Here is a 20,264-nt window from a genome sequence, read left to right as displayed (position 1 = left end):
ACGTAAAAAAAAAGAAAACTCAAAAAGCCATTCAATTTAACTTTGGTTCATAAAATTTGCATCCAATGTAGCCAAACTTAATTAAATTTTATCTAGATTTTAATGTTTTTAAAAAATTTCAGTTAACCAGTATACCGAAACGGAAAAAGAATTGTATTTGATAAATAAGACGTATGAGTATTTTTAAAGGTACCGAGCTCGACTTCAATTTATATTTGATTATTAAGAATTGCGTACAACGTAACCGAACCGATTAATTGTTATTTAGGTTTCAATTTTTTTTAAAAATTAGGTTAACCGGTGAACCGAACCGGAAAAATGATCATATTTCGCTGAATAAGACATAGGAGTATCTTTGAGGGTATTTCCGAAAGAGTAAAAAAAAAAGGATTGAAATGAAAATAAATTTACACATTTAAGTCTAGATTAAGAATTATTTTTAAAAGAGATATAGTTTGAGAATAAGTTTAAAAAAGAAGTCTATTTAGGGGAAAAACTCCAACCACTCACATAAAGAAAAGAATGAAAGGAGAGGTAGACGTTCATTCGCTCTCTGTAGAACAAATGAGAGTAGATACAAGCATAAAAGTGGCAAAACTAAAGAGAAACTGCACGAACGTGCAAATATATCAGCAATGTCGGGGAGGGAATGTGGAGCTGGTGAAGAATGTCGAGGAGCCCCATTGCTGCTATCTGTCGGATCCTAACTATGAGAAAAAGGCTGTGGAGTTGAAGGACAAGTTTGCTTCTTTCATCAGGCAATAGATTAGTCTAGCAGGTCGTAAGTTTATCGGTCGTACTCGTAATGCCGAATCTTGATGAGAGCAGAGCACGAGGATCATGGTAGCTGCAGGGAGTGGATCTTCGGTCACTTTTAACGAGTTCATGTCATTTCAATACAATATATTTGAGTATGCCGTTCGTAATATATGTTGGGTATCGATATTCTACTGCAAACACAACGTGCTATTTCAATAAGCAGCGACTAAAGTTGTGATTCATGGTAATAGATGTTTGACTTGATATCGATGTGAGGAAGATGAATGGAGTAGGTCAAATCCTAATATTGCCTTCTTCCGATAATTTCATGAGAAATGATCAATGTTCGAGAAAAAATTCAATGGTTGATGCTCAGTCATATAAGGCGAATAATAATGCCCAGAAGGCACTAATAACTTAAAGCGAGCAACTTCACATACAAAGTACAAACTCAACCGAAATGACGTCAAAACAAAAATATTAAACATGGAGGACCAAAGTGAGATAATAGTAAAGTAAAAGGGTAAAATTGAAATCAACAAAACTGAGTATGGTAGGTCCGGTCAGTAACTCCGATTCAGTTCACTCCCTCCTCTGTTTTCGGACACTGCTTATCCGCTGCTTCGGCCGAGTCGTCAATGGGGTCTCTCTGCCGCCCACTCTCTCACTTCCTCGTACGACACAGCCCCATTCCCCAGCCGTTGCTCCGAATCCCCGCGTTTGGCCCCGGCCTTCGGCCCCGCGCATTCTCCGGCGGCGCCGATATTGCCCATGAGTTCCGCTTCTTCCGTGTCTACAAGGACGGCCGCATCGAGAGGTCCCACCAGCCCAACCGCAAGATCCCACCTTCTACCGACCCCTCCACCGGCGTCCAGTCCAAGGACGTCGTCATATCCTCCGAACCCCCCATCTCCGCCCGGGTCTTCCTTCCTCGGATCCGTGACCCTGCACGGAAACTTCCCGTCCTGTTCTACGTCCATGGCGGCGGCTTCTGCTTCGAGTCCGCCTTCTCCCCTGACATCCACAACTACGTCAGCACCGTCACCGCGGAGGCCGAGGCGTTGGCAATCTCCGTCGAGTACAGGCTGGCGCTGGAGCAACCCATCCCCGCCTGCTACGACGACTCGTGGGCTGCACTTCAGTGGGCAACCTCCCACGCCGACGGCTCCGGGCCCGACCGGTGGCTAAACTGCCATGCCGATTTTGACCGCTTGTTTCTAGCTGGGGACAGTGCTGGGGGTAATATAGTTCATGATCTTGCAGTCCGGGTTGGGTCTGGCGGGTTAGAGGGCAGGCCGGCTGAGGTGGCGGGAATGGTGATGGTGCACCCGTACTTTGGGGGAACCGAGGACGACGCAATGTGGCTTTATATGTGCCCGGAGAACGGTGGGTTGGAGGACCGGAGGCTGAGGCCGGGTCCAGGGGAGCTGCAGAGGATCGGGTGTCGGCGAGTTTTGGTGTTCGTGGCAGAGAAGGACCATCTGAGGGAGGTGGGGGCAAGGTATGTGGAGGAGCTGAGGAAGAGCGGATGGGGAGGGAGCGTGGAGTTGTTGGAAAATGAAGGGGAAGAGCATTGCTTCCATATTAGTGACCTCAAGTGTGATAAAGCTGTTGGTCTGATAAGAAAGTTTGCGTCTTTCATCAAGGCAAATTGAATTGCAAACGGCGTCGAGTTTATCCGAGGATGTGAAGTGAATCGGGAATCCCTGTGATTGAGATTAGGAGCACCTAAGGGGATGCAGCGGAGTTTCTTGTATGTCTTTGGTCGATTAGAGGCCAAGTCAGGCGGTTTATTTGTTTATCAACTTCAAATTTGATACTTGACTTGAGGGTGTCAATCTAATCTCTGCGTTGGCTTCTTCATCAGGAAAAAAACAGATTGGAGATATGGATTTGTGTGTGGATCCAGTCGGGGCACTGTCAAAAAGCCGGAATTTTGGCTGTTGTTGCCAACATGATCGGCACATATAGTTAGTAAGAATCAATTTGTATGTCTATTGATGCAAGCAGCTTCAGCAGACATCTGCCGTCTTTTTGCCGATGTGAGAACCAAGTAATTTCCGGCCTCTGGATCTCTTTCGAGATTAATGCTGCGTTTGATTTGTAAGGAACATTTTAAAATCAGATTTGATTTTGAAAAAGGGTGGTATAAATGGTTATGTATAAGGTCCACCCTTTAATTTTGTATGAATTATGTGATTTTGATTTTGAAAAATAGTGTTATAAATGGGGTATACTTTTTGACTTTATATGAGTTATTTTATTTTGTCGTTGGTAAAATTAAGTTAAAAAAAAATTTTATAATGTGTTTGGTTTTAGAGTTGAATTGAGTTGAGTTTTGATTTTAATTGGATTGTAATAATTGTATTGTTGAATTATAAAAAAAGTGTGAAAAAGCAATGAATAATTGAGATAATTTAGTATTAAAAATTGAAATGAGTATAATAGAGTTGTATGTGAGTTTATATATGTGGTTCACCTTTTTTACTTTAAAGAATAATTTTTGTTGTACAGTTAGTAAAGTTAAAGTTAGAATTAAAATTTTAAAATCTAATTGCGAAACCAAACGGAACAGCCGTTCGAACCCAGGGAATCGATCCCATTTGTCATTTTACATTGTCCGCTATAAGTGTCTTTATCCGCCAAAGCTAAGCTACTGCCGCCACTGGTTAGATTACTCGATAGAAGTCATCTGCGATGTAGCGGGTACTTGTGGAAGGGGTTAGCATAAGAAATTGATTGGCATGAACGGGAACTTCTGGTGCTGGGAGGCAACCGCGACATTCCCTCGGAACCATAGAAATTCCCCGAGACGAATACATACACGGACCGAGTAAAATATCGAGACTCCTGCAAATGCAATTGGCTAGATTTGATCAAAGCAATCTCACGTTTGTATCAGTTAAGCTAAATTGGAAGAAGCACCATGGGGTGGTGTTTTCCTCCTTTTGATAATTGTCCACATCACTCTCAGTTTTGCTTTCAACTGCTCCCACAGAAATCTTCCATTGACCCTACAAACCTCCATTATTGCTGTGTGATGCTGTCGGTCAGCAACATTTATCGGAGCTTGCGTGCATTTTCAAAACTGTGCGGCCAATTTCTATATGATGCCAAAAGGAGGAAGACAAACATAAGGACCTCACCAGCCTCTTATCTTCATTCATTCCTCCTCTCACATTTCTCCTTTCATTTGTTCTCAGCTATACTATGGAGTCCGAGATCGCGTATGACTTCCCTCCGATGGCTCGGATATACAAGGATGGCAGGGTTGAGAGGCTGATGGGTACTGCCACGGTGCCCGCCTCCCTCGACGAGAAGACTGGGGTCAATTCCAAGGACATCGTGATATCGCCCGAGTCAGGCTTATCTGCCCGTCTCTACATCCCGAAGCTCCCTGGCTCCACTGGTGTTCCTCGGAAGCTCTCTTTACTGGTCTACTTCCACGGGGGAGGCTTCATAATCGAGTCCACCCAGTCCCCAGCCTACCACAACTACCTCAATGCCCTTGTCTCTGAGGCTGAGGTAGTTGTTGTGTCGGTCGAATATAGAAGAGCCCCTGAGCGCCCTCTCCCGGTGGCTTACGATGACTGCTGGGCAGCCCTGGGATGGGTTGGATTCCATGCCAAGGGGCAGGGCCCGGAGGAGTGGCTCAATCTCTTTGCTGACCTTGATAGGGTGTTCCTGTCGGGTGATAGTGCCGGTGCTAACATAGCCCACAACATCGCAGTGAGGCACGGTGCAGAAAAGATTGATGGAATTGGGCTCTCGGGGATCATTCTGGTGCATCCATTCTTCTGGGGGACTGAGCCTGTGGGTTCAGAGTCGAGCGAGGCCGAGGTGAGGGACCGTGTGGCCGCCATATGGAAGTTCGTGAGCCCAGGATCCGTGGATGGGGTGGATGACCCACTAATGAACCCGGGCAAGGACCCGAAGCTGTCAGGGCTGGGGTGTTCTCGGGTTCTGGTGTGGGTGGCGGAGCAGGACTTCCTGAAGGACCGGGGTTGGTATTACGGTGAGGTGCTGAGGAAGAGCGGGTGGGGAGGAGAGGTGGAGGTAGTGGAGACGAAGGGGGAGAACCATGTGTTCCACCTCTTCTACCCGACCTGCGACAATGCCGTCGACATGATGAAGAGAGTGGTTGCTTTCCTGGACGAGGACAAGAAGTAGAAGGATCTGCTTATGACATGACAGTATACTTCTGATCTGCTTATGATATATTTTCCGGAATAATCACAAAAACCTGGGAACAACTGCTTTTTTTTTTTTTTTGCTGAATGAACAACTGTTGTTGTTGATGCTGGAGTTGTGTGTAATTGTCTCAATTTTTGGGCTGATCTCTTTCGTTGCTTCTCTCAATTATAAAATCACACCCAAAAGAACAACTCCTGGAAGAGCAAAACCCCGAAATGAGCTAGCTGAAGCCCTCGTTCCGCGCAGCGCGGGACTGATTATAGAAGAAGCACCATAACTGATATCCACTAAACCTATAGTTCATGAGAAAGAGTACGGTTGAACTCGACATTAGAAGTCGAGCTTGTATTAGCCAGACTCTCCTTATGACTGCCGTTGCTCCTGGTTGCCGGCAGCTCTCCCGCTTTTGTTCTACCTCTGCAGCGGGGGGCTTCGGCACGCAGCAATTGGCCTTCTCCCCCCGCAGCGCCATGGTTTTCTAGCTGCCGTGGTCACAGTGGCCGACTGTGTGGCAGTCCCAGTACAGTACGAGCTTTTCCCTGATCGGCCCTAGGCCAGGCAAGACCCATGGATCGCTGAGCAAGCGGATCTCGATCAGCAGGGTCTTCATTGCTGGGAACAATGCCAGGGGAAACATATCCCATATTTTCTCATCATGAGTTGGATCGATCGGGTTATCTAGGGTGAAGGTATATGACGTCGATACATATCAAAGGCTGTAAAATTGAGTTCCTTTTTGCATGTGGCATCGCGACTCCATTTGGCAGCATCTACCAATTTTTAACCTAATTTGAAAGCCATACGTCGATCAAGAAGTTTCGGAGATGCCCGTAAAGAAAACTAATCATGTGGTCCAGTAATGCGCACATTGAATTTGTGAGTTTTTATATCCGATATAAGTCAAACTTTATTCATGAGATTTCATTCAAGCTGTGAAGGCGTATCTTAATTATTCTCCTTTAAGTAATGGCAATATAATAAACGTGATTTATGCTTTAAAAATATCCAATGTTCTTGTTAATGGGATCCATAATGAGACATGAGTACATCCGTAAGGGTATGATTAGCTATTGGGACTTGTCGATAGTAGCCATATTGAGCCTCATATATACTACATAGCTGCCCTTGGCCGTGACCAGCCCAGCCATCGGCCGTCCCACGCCGCATCCCGTCATCATTGGCTTCATACTCCAACAACGATAGAATGGTCCATGCAAAGGCCACCAATGGCTCCAATTCCAAATCCTAATGACTGAAGGCTTTCAATTTTTAACAGAGACACTGACGGAAGGGCCGAATTTAACGGATGGTATTCTTTGAGGAGGACAAACTCCCGTCGTGATAGTTCAGGGGCGTAACGGCATTTTAATTGCCGACATCCAACGGCGTCCCGCCTTCTGGCGCGTGAGGATTTCGTTGGGCATGACACGCGTCCTGTCGGGTTCGAACATTTGTTAACCCCCGTGAAGACAAGCTGCGACCTGTCCTGAACCTTCCGGTGCTTTGAATTGATCGATGATAGCGAGGACCCGACGATGGAAGCCGACGTCTTCGAGCGCTTTCGATGCCGGGATCAATCAAACCCTAGCGGAGCAGTTGGCGGAGGAGGAGGAGGAGCAGAAGTGATGGAGGAGAAGCCCTTCGCTGATCAGCCGGAGGTGGGAGAAACTCCTGCTGGAAACGAGACGCCAGCTGCTGCTGCTGAAGAGGAAGGCGGAGGAAGAGCTGAGCGAGAAGGTCCGCCGGACGACGATGTTTGTCCGATCTGCTTCGGCGACTTCACGGTGCCGTGCAAGTCGGGGTGCGGCCACTGGTACTGCGGTGGGTTTTACATACTCCTCATCTCTCTCTCTCTCTCTCTCTCTCTCAGTCCATTCCGCCGGACGACGATGATCGTTGCTGTAGAAATCGAAGGATAGCTGAAATTGTTGTGGCTCAGCTCATGTAGTAGAAAGTTGAAGCTCTGGATCATGTCCTGCTCTTGCTGTTCTTCGCCGGATGCTTTGGTGATGATATTTGGAATCATAGGTTGTAAAAATGTGATGCGGTTTGTGTAGTGCAGCAAGCTGCATTCTGACGTACTGGAGTTACAATGCGACGCCTAGGCCTTGCAAGTGTCCCATGTGCTCTCGCGACATCCATAGACTGATACCCCAGGAATCGTTGCATCTCCTGCACGATGATGAAGTCGATAAGGTCCTCAGAGAGGTCCAGCGGTACAATCTCCTTTTCGTCGGGGGTGTACGCGGCGCTGTTCAGGTTCGTACGTTAGTTACATTCTGTGGCGGTTCCATTAGAAATATAATCAGAGATGCAGATTGGTACATGCTGAACTGGCTTTTGGGTTTTGAGTTTGGGTCGTATCTGATAGGGCAGTTTCAGTGTTATGTTAATATTGAAAAAAGATGAGTTCTGCAAAGACACTGTTCCGTTGGATGGCTAGTAGAATTGATGGTAACTTTATAAATAGCTCTTTTTTGCTCATCAGTTTCTAAACTCTTTCTGCGATTATATTCTATAATTCGCTGAAGAGCATGAACTCCCTTGTTGCCATATTTTTTCTGGAAGGCAATGTAAATGGTATATACGTGTGAATAGGTCTTTCTGATTGGTAGGCTGCTGGGTTATTCTCATCCATGTCTCCCTCCAAACAAGGGGAGAATTAAAGAAAACGAGATGGACAATGACCTTTCTGACATTCCAAATTGCACAATGTCGTTTTGTCTCCAAGTAGATCTTCATGGGGTTGTAATATAAGTAGTCCAGTGGTTTGGACATAGATTCATGCTCGGACTTAGTTGTTGTTGTTGTTGATTACCTTCCCCCCAAACCCCGCACCCAAAAAAAACCCTCTTACTGCTTGCTGTCTGAACCATCTATCAAGAAGTAGACAGATGGTTTCTCTTTACAGAATCTCTTAATTGTAATCTTCTGTTCGTGTCCTTAACAGAAAGCCCGTGAGGTGCCATTCTGCATCAAGAGATATTTCCAGAGATTTGTCAATCGAGCGATTGATCCAGATAGGATGTTACCCTGCAATGAAATGCGTCTTCTCGTGGTAAGTTGATTCTGCAATGCTGTGCCGTCTACTTTCTGGAGCTTTTCTTTCATCTTTTTCTGTGTGGGATCAGACTGGGTGGTTACTGTGATATCTTGTCTGTTACTGATAATAACTGTATCAACCTTGCTTGTGTTATCATTGAATATATAGTTATTATTTTGATGAGCTCTTGTTATATTCAATCAGTAGGCAAATTTATACCTTGACCCAAGAAACTGTTTCAATTGTTAGAGGTAAAGCTAGCTAGTCTTCTGCAGCTGATCATTGTTGCTTTAAGTTGCGAACTGCAAAATGTTTCATGGGAGGAAAAAAAGATCTTTTTATTTCCGTTTCCGTCTCCATGTGCTTGATGAGCGTGAGAAATATTTGCACAACATTTCTATTTCACTTATCACTCTGAGTGTCATTCAAAATTTTCTCCTGCAGACAATACTCATAGTCCTGTATAGAAGCACGCCACTTCAGTCCATTCCAACAGGTGACTCTCTTTATCAAAAGTTTGAGTTTTGTATTAGTTTTATCAGGAAATTCCCGCTAAAAGAGATGTTTTCAATTGAAACCTACATGAGTTGAGTTTTCAAAAACTGAGTGGTTTTCGTGCATCTTAGTAGGAACGTTATTCAGTGATGTTAGTTTCAGTCACCAGGAATTTTTCGGAAAGGCAGTTAAAGAAATTCATTTCTGCAGTCCTTACTGTGAGCTACTGGAAATCCCTTAATCTGCATATGGAAATGATTTCATCTTCGTTCCCTGCTCATATTCTTCAGGGGGAGTAGACGTCGTCGAAATAATGTACCACATTGGTTTCGTGCTCTTAGTCATCCTTCGTTTGGTTGGAATTATCCGGAGCTTTCGACTTGCCCGACGTGCTAGACAACTGGGGGCCGCACAACCTCGCCATGATTGACTCCATAAGCTCTTTTGTACAGATTTAACATTTGCACAAGATTTCTGAGTGAAAATTTGCATTTTGTTAGGTATGCACGAGAGCCAGTCGAGGCTTCATTCAGCATATCACTAACTGAGCAATGCCAAGGGTCCTGGGAGGGATCTTATTAGTACATATCAAACAGTTAGGTGAACTAGTGTCATGCTGTGATCTTCCGACTCCCAATGGTTTCCTAGTTGCCCTTGTTCGAGGATACTAAATGCCTATGACCCGAACACGAGTCTTGACATAGCGGAGATAATTTCCAGGATCGTGATTGCAGGAGGTGCTTCTTGAATTTGCATGTTACTACGTGTGGCTCATTTGCACTCGCACGGGTCAAGCAACCTTTTGCATTTCGTTCTCGGTTCCAACATTTGGATGGCAAACTTGGGCTTCTAGGTCATGACCTCTCCGTATATACGGCTAACTCAGTATGCTCAGCTGCAACATCTCAAGGTACTGATACTTAACGTCTAACATACTTCTTTCACGAGTGTAACCACACCTGAAACCAGTTCAAGTCTAGCGCGTTGGGTGGTAATTCAATGAATATGAATTTGTTTTGGGGAGAAACCGTTAAAAGAAAAACGTGTAGGGGCTATTACATGGAAAAGAAATACCTAAGGGGTTGTTTTGCAATTAACTCTTTGGCGCCGCTCCCTTCTTCCTTCTCGAGCTTCAGAGTGTCTGGCAACGAGCTCACTCATTCAAACGCTCCTCTCTCGTAACTTGAAAGTAGAGAAGCTCGTCGTTACTTCATCTTCCGATTGATAGCGAAGCAGATGGGGCCGCCGTCGAAGGGCGTCCGTACAATCTCGCAGGAGGCGTTCGAGGATCTGGTGAGGGAGAACATGGAGGATCTGGGTATGGAACCCGCCGAGGCCATCCAAGACGCCATTGACGCTCTCACCCTCCAAGGCGTCGATCTCTCCGGTACTCTTCAAGTATCCTACGAGATCGTTAGAAGCTTGCAGTGATAGTGTATCTAAAAGGATTCAGAAGTCTCGCTTGTGAGATGGATCTGGGATGATCTGATTGAACGGTGTTAATCTCGATGTCCAGGAATCGTCATGTGTTTGCCCGGAGAGGGTGGTGTGAAAGATAACCCTATCATACAGTGCTTGGAGAGATTGAAGCAATTAGATCGTGATTGCAAGAATCAAATGGATGAGGGCGTGCACGATGAGCTGGTGGAGTCGCTCGATAAGCTCACCCATTTGTGCTCGGAAAGCGATTTGGGAAATGCAGCCATTGCAACGAGAAATGGCGGGGTGGAAGTGGTGTGCTCTGTTTGCTCGAAGATCCCAGAGAATTGTGATAAGGTTCTCGTCTCATCTTTGAGAGCATTGGGGCCGCTTCTTCATGGTATCTTGATATACTCCACTTGACCTTTCAGCTTTGTCGAACCTTTCTAGACACGATATTGGAGATTAAAGTTTCACCTTAGGGTCCAACAAATTTGCGGTGGCATACATATTATGCTGGTCATGTCTCAGATTTTTCGAACTTGGAAACTCAGGGTTTATACATTTGTCATCTCGTGGATTTATGGGCAATTTTCCCCAAATCGTGGCGTATTGTTTTCTGGCTCTCTCCTGCCTATGCTTCCAGTATATTCTGGTTGCAGCCTATACTCTTTGTTGATTACCTTCTGATGATTTTCAGGATCATTTCTTTTCTGTTTACAGATACACAAAGCCAAGAATTGTTTAAAAATTGTGGTGGACCAAGGATTCTTTTGCATATCCTTGATGAAAGTCAAAACTCGGACGTACTGAACAGCGGTTTCACTCTAGTTGCTGCTGCTGCCACTGGGAATGAGATTCTTAAAGAGTCCTTTATGGAACTTAAAATTGGTGAACTTATTATGCTCGTATTGAGCAAACAGGGCAGACTCAGGATCCAAAGCTTATATGATGCTATACGTGTTCTATTAACTGCTGATGATAATCGGGTTGTGGCTTCACAAGTAAGTGAATGATTTAGAGGCTATCTTTTACTTTTAAGCACTCTTATCACATTTCAGATTAAAGCTCTAATCGGATTTGTGTATAATTCTGCAACTGCAAAAGATGCAGACCAATCAACCACGAGACCTTTGTTTTTTTTTTTTTAACTGCAATTATAATATAACTTGCTAATCGTGGAATTTTGGTCCAACATACATGTCTTGTGCTCCAGTTTGCCACTCAGTAGTTCGGATAGTCTTGCTCACTGCGCTAAATCAGATTGTGCTTCTTCTAAACTGAAAATGAAGAGGTTCGAGGTATTGACTTTACAGTGACACTTCCAGGTCTATGGTTATGCTCGAAAATTTGCAAAAGTTGGAATTGCCGGAGCTCTAGTTGACTCGCTCCATGAAGGGCTAAGCTCACCTACGCTAATTTCAGCAAGCATTGCCTTGAAGTCCATGGCTGTTAATGTTAGTAAAATTTGTCTCCATTAAAGCTGAAATCGTTGCTGTCTATCCTAATTCTTGGGTGATCTTACTCCTTTTCTTGCCTGGAAGGCCTGTTAATTTGAATCCTAGGTTAACATATAATGCGTCATTTTGCTTTTAAAGAGTATTCTTGTCAACCTTGTCGTGTCAATTTCATGAGAGGAGCTGTTGTTCTTGATTTTTCACTAGACATTTGAATTAAGTAATTGTCATGGCTTAGGCAAGGACTTATAATCTGAATACTTGGATCTTTTTTTATTTATTTATTAGGAAACTCTTGTATTTATGTTCTTGAAAAGAATAAGTTACTGCTCCAGGCTGATTACTTTTGCATATTCCATTATTTTGTACCGCACAATTTACAGGCTGAAGCTTCTTGATGGATTTTCAAAATTACTGTTAAGAGTAAAATGCATGAACCAGATAAGAAAATGTTATCTATCAAGAGTAACATGCATGAATCAGATAAGAAAACGTTAGTACCTCACTACTACCTTGTTGATCTTATTTTTTATTCCAATTGATGAATTGCAGGATGAAATTTGTAAATACATCGCAGAGAATGGTGGTATTGATGCACTTCTCCAGGGTATTGATCATAGTGGTGAACAGGGAAACAAAACTGCAGCCAGAGTTTGCTGTTCTTTATTATCAAAGGTAAGAAAGTAGAAATATTGAAAGTTGTTGATTACTTCATCTTTGTCCTTATGGCTCATCATGTTTCTCATTCCAGTGTTTCTTGTCCTTCCTGTCTCATTTACGGTCCCTCTTGTTTTTACATTTAATCCTGATTGCAGGCATAACAATGTTGGAATAATTTTGCGCCAGGTCCATATGATAATGGATTTTCAAGTAGTGCTTACATTTTCCTTTTCCTCTTATTTTTAATCGTTATAAACAAGTGAAAGTTGCTGCAGAAATTATGTGCTTATCTCACAGTTTTTAACTGAAAACTTTAATTCCCAACATGACAAAATTGGGGAGGTACTTGTTGCTTTAGCATGATGCTTGCGCCAGTGGCTTATTTATTTTGCTCTTTCAGTTAGCAGGAAGTGACGCGAACAAGAATGCTATTGTTGAGAAGGGGGGAATGAATAGGCTTATTAAACTCTCAGCCCGGTTTAGTGACGACCCTTCTGTTCTTCAAGAGGTAAGCGATAACCTAAGGTATATATGCCATGTAAATAATGTCAGAGATAAGAGATTTTAATCTTACTCAAATTTGCATTTAACTACATTGCAAATAGAAAGTCAGGATACAGTGCATTCCTCGGGAATGCCTCTGGTGATTTCAGTAATCAGGCGATTTTATCATTCAATTTTTTTTTTCTTTTCTTTTTTGGTCTATTGATGCAGGTCATGTCTATTATTTCTGTACTCTGCTTAAGGTCTCCAGAGAATGCAGCCCGTGCCATTGAAGCGGGAGCTGGAGATCTTGCTCTTCAAGCGATGGAAAAATTTCCTGCTGCCCTGCGGATGCAGAGGAGCTCCTGTCTCATGATCCGCAATCTCGTAGTCAGAAATGCTGAAAACAGGCAAGTCTTAGAGACCCTACCGTCGAAATGTTGAAGACGGTACTCTCCTAATTGAGCTGCCTGTGATAGCTTAGTTTTCTGACTTGACAGAGCTCTTCTGCTCGGGAATGGAATCGAGAAGTACATAAGAATGGCGAAGCAAAACCACGACAGCTGCAAGGATGCTGCAACTGATGCTTTGAGGGACTTGGGGCTTGACAACTACAACTCGTGAACTCTATCTTCGTAGTAGCCATATGTGCTACAAGGGCCATCTCATCTTTGGCTTCGAATTCTTGAATTTTGTTAGGTAGTGACAAGTGTGATCGTATGCGTCTTTCCTCAACATGCCCTCTGTGAGTGTCGAAGAAACAGAGGCATTTCCGTTTGTTGTCCATTTTGTGTGACATATGATTATGTCCAAAGGTTTCTTTTCATCGGTGGGTAAATTCCCTTTGTCGGATTTATTGGACACCTAGCCGAAGGTCCAGGGCAAAAATGTTGCCGGAGCCGAATCAGACCTGCCGGCTACCCCCTAGGGAGTTTGAGGTCGATGCATTACCTTGATTGGGCCTTCTTAGTGAGAACCAGACTCGAACTTTAAGGTCGACTATCAAATAAAATAAAAAAAATAAAATAAATAAATATAGATTTACACTAGACTTTTTTTTTGGCTGAAATTTCAGTAGACTTGTACTACAGGGGAATCTCCAAGTCCATATCCGCATCCACGGGATGTTGAGAGACCTTGCACAAACATTAAGGTTGCGTTTGGTTTCATAGTAAGATTTTAAAATTAGATTTTGATTTTGATTTTGAGTGGAATAAATGGGGTTCACCCTTTGACTTTGTATGAGTTATGTTGTTTTGTTGTGGAAAAAAGTGATATAAATGGGGCCTACTTTTTGACTTTGTATGAGTTATTTTGTTTTGTAGTGGGTAGAGTTAAGTTAGAATTGTGATTCTAAAATACTATCCTAAAACCAAACAAGCCCTAAATCGTCTGTGCATGTATGCATGCATGCAAAATTCCTACTTAAGATAGGGTCAATTCCGAACGTGAACCTCGGTGAAATTGCCAAATTCAATCCTGCGATCGGTTCTTATCTGATGCGAAGGATAACTTCAAAAGGATTACCTCGTTTGGTTTTACAATCAAGTTTTAACTCTAATTTTAATTCTACTAAATATACAATACAATTATTATTTTTTCCTTTTTCTTTAATTTTTTGACCATTCAATTCAATTTTTAATATTAAATTCTCTCAACTATCCATTACCTTTTTTACAATTCAACAACGCAATCATTACTTTCTTTCAATTATTTATTACTTTTTCACATTTTTTTCTCATAATTCAATAATACAATAATTAATTATTACAACCCAATTAAAATCAAAACTCAACTCTATTTAACTCTAATATACACAAAAAAATAAAAGAAAAAGAAAAAGTCCATAGCTTCGTAATATTATTCAACTTTATCTGCACCATTGGGACGGAATATAGCTTATGTTACTTCGTTAATTCCTCATGGAAGTGATTAGATTAGAACTAAGATCCATTGGCTTTACAAATTATATGCATATTACATGAATGAATTGCAGCTGTTCAATTTACCACTTTCAGGAGATCATTATATATATATATTCATTTTTCTCTCGAAGAAAAACACTATTTCCCGTCCTCTTTCCTTGTAATAAAAACATTAGGACGCGCTTTTTGCTGAGTCTTTATCGAAGAATTGGCGGAAAAACTCTTTACTAGCGCATGTTAAAATTTCAAGGTCAACCGTCATTATGTTGAATGAGTCTCTTATAAATTTCCCTGTCTTCTACATATGCATATATATGCTTGTAGTTGTCATTAAATGCTTCATAACTTCTTTATCATTATTCAGTTAATCAATTAATCTTCAATACTCTGAAGATCTGTTGGATTGGATCCCTTTCGGTGATTATTAATTTACTTATATATATCAGCCAGCATGGACATGATGATGGGGTCACTTTTCCAGCTAAGACGAACTCCTCCATTGCTCCCGCCTCCGCCACCGCAGCCGCCACCCGCACCACCTCTCAGCCTCCCTCGTCATTCCGGATCGATCCACCGGTGGAAGTACGATGCGTTCGTGAGCTACAGAGGCAAGGACGTGAAGGGCGGGTTCTTGTCCTATTTGTTCCATGCCATGAGAGACAAGGGGATTTGATACTTCGTCGACAGCAACTGAGATGACAGGGGGCAGGAGCTCGAGTCGATGCTCCTGCACGCCATCCGCCACTCGAGGGTTGCCCTTGTCGTGCTCTCCCCCAACTACGCCAACTCGAGATGGTGCCTGGGCGAATTGCCACGAGGAGAATAAGCCTGACCATGTTGTGGAGCCGGTCTTCTTCCGTGTTTCCCCGTCCGACGTATGTCCGCAGACTGGAGAGCACGTTCGGGAAAGGATTCGCGAGGGCTGCAGTGAAGAACCGGGACAGGCTGGACTCGTGGAAGGCTGCTCTCGTCAAAGTTGCCAACTTGGCGGGGTGGAGTTTGAAGAATGACCCCTACGGATACATAAAAAGTCCTAATTAATTTATCTCAGTTGTGCCGTATATCGAACCAAAACCCTCTTGGTTCCGGGTCAGTCTATTAAGACCAGTGCACTTTTGTCCGCATCGACTATTCAAGTGTGCAAAAGGAGAATGGATTGAATGGAAGACAACAATTCATTTGATATTCTGATCGAGTACATATAGAGGAGTTTCACATGTGTCCTACATAGCAAATATACAAGAAAAGGAAATGAGTCATCTGACCAACTAGAAATATACAACCTATACAAAATGAACATCTAAAATATCCTAAAGTATGAAATGGAACAAATCTCGGGATCTTGGGAAAGTATCCCGGAAAATATTCCATATCGTATAATATTAAGCTCTGAATCCTACGTAATGTGTTGTTGAATTACAAGTGTTTTCTTGTGGATATTATGAACATCAGGGACGAATCAATGCTGATTGATTTGATCGTATCAATTCTTCTACGTGCATTCCTCATACTTCATACAAGATCCGGTCCAGATGAAGCATGACGTAAAGGAAGTAATCTCCTTGTTGAATGCTGATGAACCGGTCTGTGTTTATGGGATCAAAGGAGTGGGAGAGACAACCATGGCAAAGATTATATGCAGCCACACATCTACTAAAAATTGAATGTTTTAGCTTCCTTGAAAATGTTCGAGATGCAAATGAAGAGGGCCTTGTGAACAAACTAATTCACGATATCTGTAAGGTACAGCGCTCTGTCATATATGATCTTCACAGCATCCTCAATGAGATAGTCCCGAAAAAAGATCCTTCTTATTCTAGACAATGTCGATCATAGGGACCAAGTGAACTTATTGCTCGGAGATTGTAGATAATTAAGCTCCGGAAGCACGATTTTGATAACTACAATATATGAGTCCCTGTTGAGTGACCTTGAGGTTAATCACAAGTACATGGCATCGGGGTTGGGCCCGGAAGAATCACTTCAGCTCTTCAATCGTCATGCGTTTTCAGCTGATCATCCGGGCGAATGTTACAGTGAACTGTCTAAGAGTGTTCTCCACTATGCCGGGGGCCTCCCCCTGGCGCTTACGACTCTCGGCTCTTTCCTTCATAAGAAAACTAAAGATCAATGGCATATGGTCTTGAAAAAGCTGGCAAGATACCTCTACCTTGATTCAGTCGGGGTACATCTAGAACCTGTATCCATTGCCTATCCCGTGAAAATGGCCCCTATGGAGGTCATGTTGGTGGCAACTCTTACGATGATAAAACATACATAGGCATTAGGCAGATTGCGGTCACTGTCAGGTCCGTAATCCAGTCCATCATGGTTGATTACGATCAGAATGGGAGCTTGGTACGATCGACTGCATATGGAGGACCCGTGGAAATGCCACTTTCACGGTTAGCCCAATTGGTTTCCATGATCTCTTTGATTCCGTGTTCTATTACGAGACCAAATTATTTCTGATGATCACTTTTCATTTGTCTGACATTTTTCTGCAGATTAAATTGGATTACCTGAATGAGTTTTTGGCTTCAATCTCGGGCTACATGAGACAGGAGTGTAACCCTGTCATCGTTCAGTCGCTGACATTCCATAGCAATAAGAGGATATATGGTCTATAGCAATAAGAGGACATACGTTTTGCTTCTCAGCATATTGGTGGAAAGATCATCGGGTTCCATGGTACTTACGGATGTTCCCTGAGCTCTATCGGGGGATACTTTGGACCTGTTTCCCGACCATATCCCTTTTTGTTTGTCGAACCATTAGGTGGCAAAGGCGGGCATCCTTGGAATGATGGAAAGTACACGGATATGAGGCGAATCGACTTTGTTGTTGGCTCTGTTGTTGAGTCGATAACTATTTGGTACGATGACCATGGGTGTCCACCAAGTCCCTTCATCCATGGTAAAAGCGCTGCTGGTCATACATGTTCTGTAAGTTCTAGGTATTTTTCAGATGAAAGTCGGTCTTTTAATCGAATAAATGACTCAGATCATCTCTTATGTTCCATACCATCCATGTAACTGATCACATCTCGTATACTGGTGGCTCCTTGCAGGTGAAGCTAGACTATCCGTATGGATATATAACTTCAGTCTCGGGTTATACAAAAGGAGAGAGCAATCAGGTTGTCATCAGTTCACTCACTGTGCAAAGCAATGTTCGTTACCTATGGTCCATTTGGTACCGAAGAGGGGGACCACTTTTCATTCCCGGAAAATGGTGGCAGGAAAGTAGGATTCCATGGAAGGGCTAGCAACCATCTCAAGTCGATTGGAGCATATTTTGAACCAGTCTCTCATATACATCCATTCGAGATTTCTGGACCATTTGGAGGCGACTGTGGCAATCCTTGGGATGACGGGAGACACGGTGATATAAGGAAAATTTCTCACATGTGGATCAGTCATCGATGCCATCTGCTGCGTGTATGATGGCAATGGAGACTACATACGAGGAACAAGCGACAGTGGAACTGGCGGAACTACATGTGAGGTCAGTATGTAAATTAATTTTTTCATTCAAATTTGGGAAAACATATCCTCTATGTTCTCTTACGAGTAAAAATGAGAATTCTGCAATACATACATAAAAAAGTCAGTGGATAAGTCTAGATCATAAGCAAACCATTAGAAGTAATGCAGGGTCTGTCGCTCGGCAATGTTCAGATTGCGTTGGACTATCCAGGCGAGTATGTGACCTCAATGTCTGGATACATGTAGAACGTGATGGTTACACCATTTTTACAACTGATGTTCCAGAGTAACAGAAGGATGTATGGACCCTTTGGAACTGAGGAAGGGATGTACTTTTCATTGCCATAAATTCAGGGAAAATCGTTGGATTTTACGGGAGAAGCGACAATCACCTGAATTCCATTGGAGCCCACCTTGAAGTTTACTCAAAGAAGTTGTATCCTTTCAAATCGGTCGGTTTATATGGTGGTTCAGGTCCTCAAACTTGGGATGACGGAAGGTTCAGTCACGTAAGCCAAATTGATGTGGTAGTTGAATCTACCATTAGGTCCATCAGGTTTGACTACGAGAAGAAGGAAAGTTTCATAAGGTCTCAATTTCATGGTGCAACTGATGCTTATGGCAAAACAAAGACGGTAAGTCGAGCTGAACCTTCGACACTGCTTCTCTTGATGTAGTCTTCGCAAACAGTTTTCTCACTGCATCGTTAATTCTCACAGATAAAGTTTGATTCTCCGGAGGAGTATCTAATTGCAATCTCAGGCTACACTGGAGATGATTCTGGTTCCAACTGTATCCAGTCCCTGAAGTATCAGAGTAATAAAAGAACATATGGACCGTTTGGAACTGAAACCAGGAGATATTTCTCGCTGCCACTGGAGGGAAGATTATGGGATTCTTTGGAACGAGTGACAGTTCCCATCTTGTTTCAGTTGGAGCACATTTTGAACCAGTTTCTCATCTCTACCCAGTTCAGTCCATCGGACCCTTCGAGGCGCAAGCGCAAGGCAGCAGTTCTTGGTCTGACGGAATATTCACTGGAGTTAGTAGAATAAAAACATTATTCAAAAGAGGGATAATCCGCATCCTTGTCGAGTACGATTGGAATGATGATTCAGTTTGGTCTTCCATATACGATGAAAGCTACTGGGGAAGGACTGCGACGGTCAGTTCATTATCTTATGTTTATCTGCCAAGGAAATAGAATTACCATATCTAATCATCTATCCTTCTTCAGTACTGAGAGATGGATCCATTTCACGTAGAAATCAAAGCTAAAAGAACTACCTTTCCACTTGTTTGTAGATTAAATTGGACTATCCGAATAAGCACCTGTTCAATATCTGGCTATATGAATGAGGATTCTGGCTTGACGATTATTCAGTTGCTCACGTTTCAGAGTAATAAGGGAAGATATGGTCCTTACGGCATGGAGAAAGGAAGCTATTTCTTCTTCCCACCAACAAATGGCAAAATTGTCGGATTTTTTGGAAGCTTCGGTAGCTGTCTTAATTCGATCGAAGTGTACACATTACCTATACCTCATCAGTATCCTTTCAAATCCATCGGACCATACGGAGGACAGGGTGGGAGTCCTTGGGACGACGGAGTATTCACTGACGTGAGGCTGATCAACATATTGTGTGGTTTCATAGTAGACACCGACCTGAGGCAGATGAAGATACTCTCTGGATCTGTAATCGTGTCCATTGGCATCGAATATGACAACAATGGGTCTCCAGTTCCGGGCTCCCAGCATGGTGTTGATAGAGTTTACATGGTAGGTCTCACTATCATTCGAGTCCGACAGAGTCTTTATGTATGAAGTTAATATGTTTGAAATTTTAGTTGTTACGTCTCCCAAAATATTGAATATTGGGGCTACTTATATTTACCTTATGAACAGGGATTGAATGCAGAGGATAAGGAGATCGAACCCCCGAGGGCCGCAAAAAGGGTCCTGGCGGATGGTTTTGAACACGATTCCAGTGAGTTCATATCTCATAACGAGCCCCCTGAGAGCACTACTCTTTTATGTATTCGTAATTTGTGCGTGCTCTAACCTAATGAATGATTCTGTTGGTATATCTTCTGCAGGTTAAACTAGACTATCCCAAGGAATATTTAGTTTCGGTATCAGGCTTCACCGGGAAGAAACTTTCTGAAGAGGCCGTCCAGTCGCTTACAATAAAAACTAACAAGAAGACTTACGGGCCATACGGCACCAGAGAAGGATATCATTTCGAGCTCCCTCCGAGTGGTGGTAGGACAGTCGGATTTTTTGGAAGGGCCGGCAGATTTCTGAATTCGATTGGAGCGCGTCTCTAGCCCTTCTAATTTT

At 43.1% G+C, this 20,264-nt stretch overlaps 5 protein-coding genes across 6 annotated transcripts; all 5 read left to right on the top strand.

The window, feature by feature from the left end:
• The first annotated feature begins 98 nt into the window (after positions 1 to 98).
• Positions 99 to 2,937, top strand: LOC116196514 (probable carboxylesterase 1). The gene is made up of 2 exons (XM_031526261.1): positions 99 to 2,512; positions 2,627 to 2,937. The coding sequence occupies exon 1, from the start codon at positions 1,398 to 1,400 to the stop codon at positions 2,412 to 2,414; it is 1,017 nt and encodes a 338-aa protein (XP_031382121.1). The 5' UTR covers positions 99 to 1,397; the 3' UTR covers positions 2,415 to 2,512; positions 2,627 to 2,937.
• A 958-nt stretch (positions 2,938 to 3,895) lies between these two features.
• Positions 3,896 to 5,098, top strand: LOC116196515 (probable carboxylesterase 12). Its single transcript, XM_031526262.1, has one exon. It carries the CDS (start codon positions 3,970 to 3,972, stop codon positions 4,927 to 4,929), a length of 960 nt encoding a protein of 319 aa, XP_031382122.1. The 5' UTR covers positions 3,896 to 3,969; the 3' UTR covers positions 4,930 to 5,098.
• Positions 5,099 to 6,398: 1,300 nt separating this feature from the next.
• LOC116196518 (E3 ubiquitin-protein ligase RNF170) lies at positions 6,399 to 9,026 on the top strand. The gene is made up of 5 exons (XM_031526264.1): positions 6,399 to 6,774; positions 7,016 to 7,212; positions 7,904 to 8,011; positions 8,441 to 8,492; positions 8,782 to 9,026. Exons 1-5 carry the CDS (start codon positions 6,489 to 6,491, stop codon positions 8,919 to 8,921), a joined length of 783 nt encoding a protein of 260 aa, XP_031382124.1. The 5' UTR covers positions 6,399 to 6,488; the 3' UTR covers positions 8,922 to 9,026.
• Positions 8,796 to 13,371, top strand: LOC116196513 (armadillo repeat-containing protein 6). Of its 2 annotated transcripts, XM_031526259.1 has the most exons (10): positions 8,945 to 9,086; positions 9,212 to 9,401; positions 9,628 to 9,878; positions 10,008 to 10,310; positions 10,634 to 10,914; positions 11,239 to 11,367; positions 11,920 to 12,042; positions 12,428 to 12,535; positions 12,742 to 12,920; positions 13,011 to 13,352. In XM_031526259.1, the coding sequence occupies exons 3-10, from the start codon at positions 9,728 to 9,730 to the stop codon at positions 13,132 to 13,134; spliced, it is 1,398 nt and encodes a 465-aa protein (XP_031382119.1). In that variant the 5' UTR covers positions 8,945 to 9,086; positions 9,212 to 9,401; positions 9,628 to 9,727; the 3' UTR covers positions 13,135 to 13,352. The 2 variants fall into 2 exon arrangements, with proteins under 2 accessions (XP_031382120.1, XP_031382119.1); XM_031526260.1 differs by lacking the exons at positions 9,628 to 9,878; positions 10,008 to 10,310 and having other exon boundaries at positions 8,796 to 9,086; positions 9,226 to 9,401; positions 13,011 to 13,371.
• Positions 13,372 to 17,549: 4,178 nt separating this feature from the next.
• LOC116193959 (myrosinase-binding protein 1-like) lies at positions 17,550 to 20,251 on the top strand. Its single transcript, XM_031522697.1, has 9 exons — positions 17,550 to 17,740; positions 17,854 to 17,942; positions 18,209 to 18,252; positions 18,398 to 18,558; positions 18,643 to 18,739; positions 18,856 to 19,088; positions 19,308 to 19,703; positions 19,830 to 19,911; positions 20,001 to 20,251. Exons 1-9 carry the CDS (start codon positions 17,606 to 17,608, stop codon positions 20,249 to 20,251), a joined length of 1,488 nt encoding a protein of 495 aa, XP_031378557.1. The 5' UTR covers positions 17,550 to 17,605.
• Positions 20,252 to 20,264: the final 13 nt, after the last annotated feature.

This window comes from Punica granatum, chromosome 2 (assembly GCF_007655135.1).
Source record: "Punica granatum isolate Tunisia-2019 chromosome 2, ASM765513v2, whole genome shotgun sequence".
Taxonomy (NCBI): Eukaryota; Viridiplantae; Streptophyta; class Magnoliopsida; order Myrtales; family Lythraceae; genus Punica; species Punica granatum.
Note: the sequence above shows the minus strand (reverse complement) of the source record. Positions and strands in the feature narration are given on the sequence as shown.

Excerpts from the sequence above, each read along its gene's own strand:
- LOC116196514 (XM_031526261.1), top strand. The coding sequence starts at position 1,398 with ATGGGGTCTCTCTGCCGCCCACTCTCTCACTTCCTCGTACGACACAGC.
- LOC116196513 (XM_031526259.1), top strand. The coding sequence starts at position 9,728 with ATGGGGCCGCCGTCGAAGGGCGTCCGTACAATCTCGCAGGAGGCGTTC. Across the intron at positions 12,536-12,741 it reads ACCCTTCTGTTCTTCAAGAG|GTCATGTCTATTATTTCTGT; the intron begins GTAAGCGATAAC and ends CTATTGATGCAG. Across the intron at positions 12,921-13,010 it reads GTCAGAAATGCTGAAAACAG|AGCTCTTCTGCTCGGGAATG; the intron begins GCAAGTCTTAGA and ends CTGACTTGACAG.
- LOC116196515 (XM_031526262.1), top strand. The coding sequence starts at position 3,970 with ATGGAGTCCGAGATCGCGTATGACTTCCCTCCGATGGCTCGGATATAC.
- LOC116193959 (XM_031522697.1), top strand. The coding sequence starts at position 17,606 with ATGTTCGTTACCTATGGTCCATTTGGTACCGAAGAGGGGGACCACTTT. Across the intron at positions 18,740-18,855 it reads CCAGTCCCTGAAGTATCAGA|TTGGAGCACATTTTGAACCA; the intron begins GTAATAAAAGAA and ends ATCTTGTTTCAG. Across the intron at positions 19,704-19,829 it reads GTGTTGATAGAGTTTACATG|GGATTGAATGCAGAGGATAA; the intron begins GTAGGTCTCACT and ends CCTTATGAACAG.
- LOC116196518 (XM_031526264.1), top strand. The coding sequence starts at position 6,489 with ATGGAAGCCGACGTCTTCGAGCGCTTTCGATGCCGGGATCAATCAAAC. Across the intron at positions 8,012-8,440 it reads ATGAAATGCGTCTTCTCGTG|ACAATACTCATAGTCCTGTA; the intron begins GTAAGTTGATTC and ends TTTCTCCTGCAG. Across the intron at positions 8,493-8,781 it reads ACTTCAGTCCATTCCAACAG|GGGGAGTAGACGTCGTCGAA; the intron begins GTGACTCTCTTT and ends CATATTCTTCAG.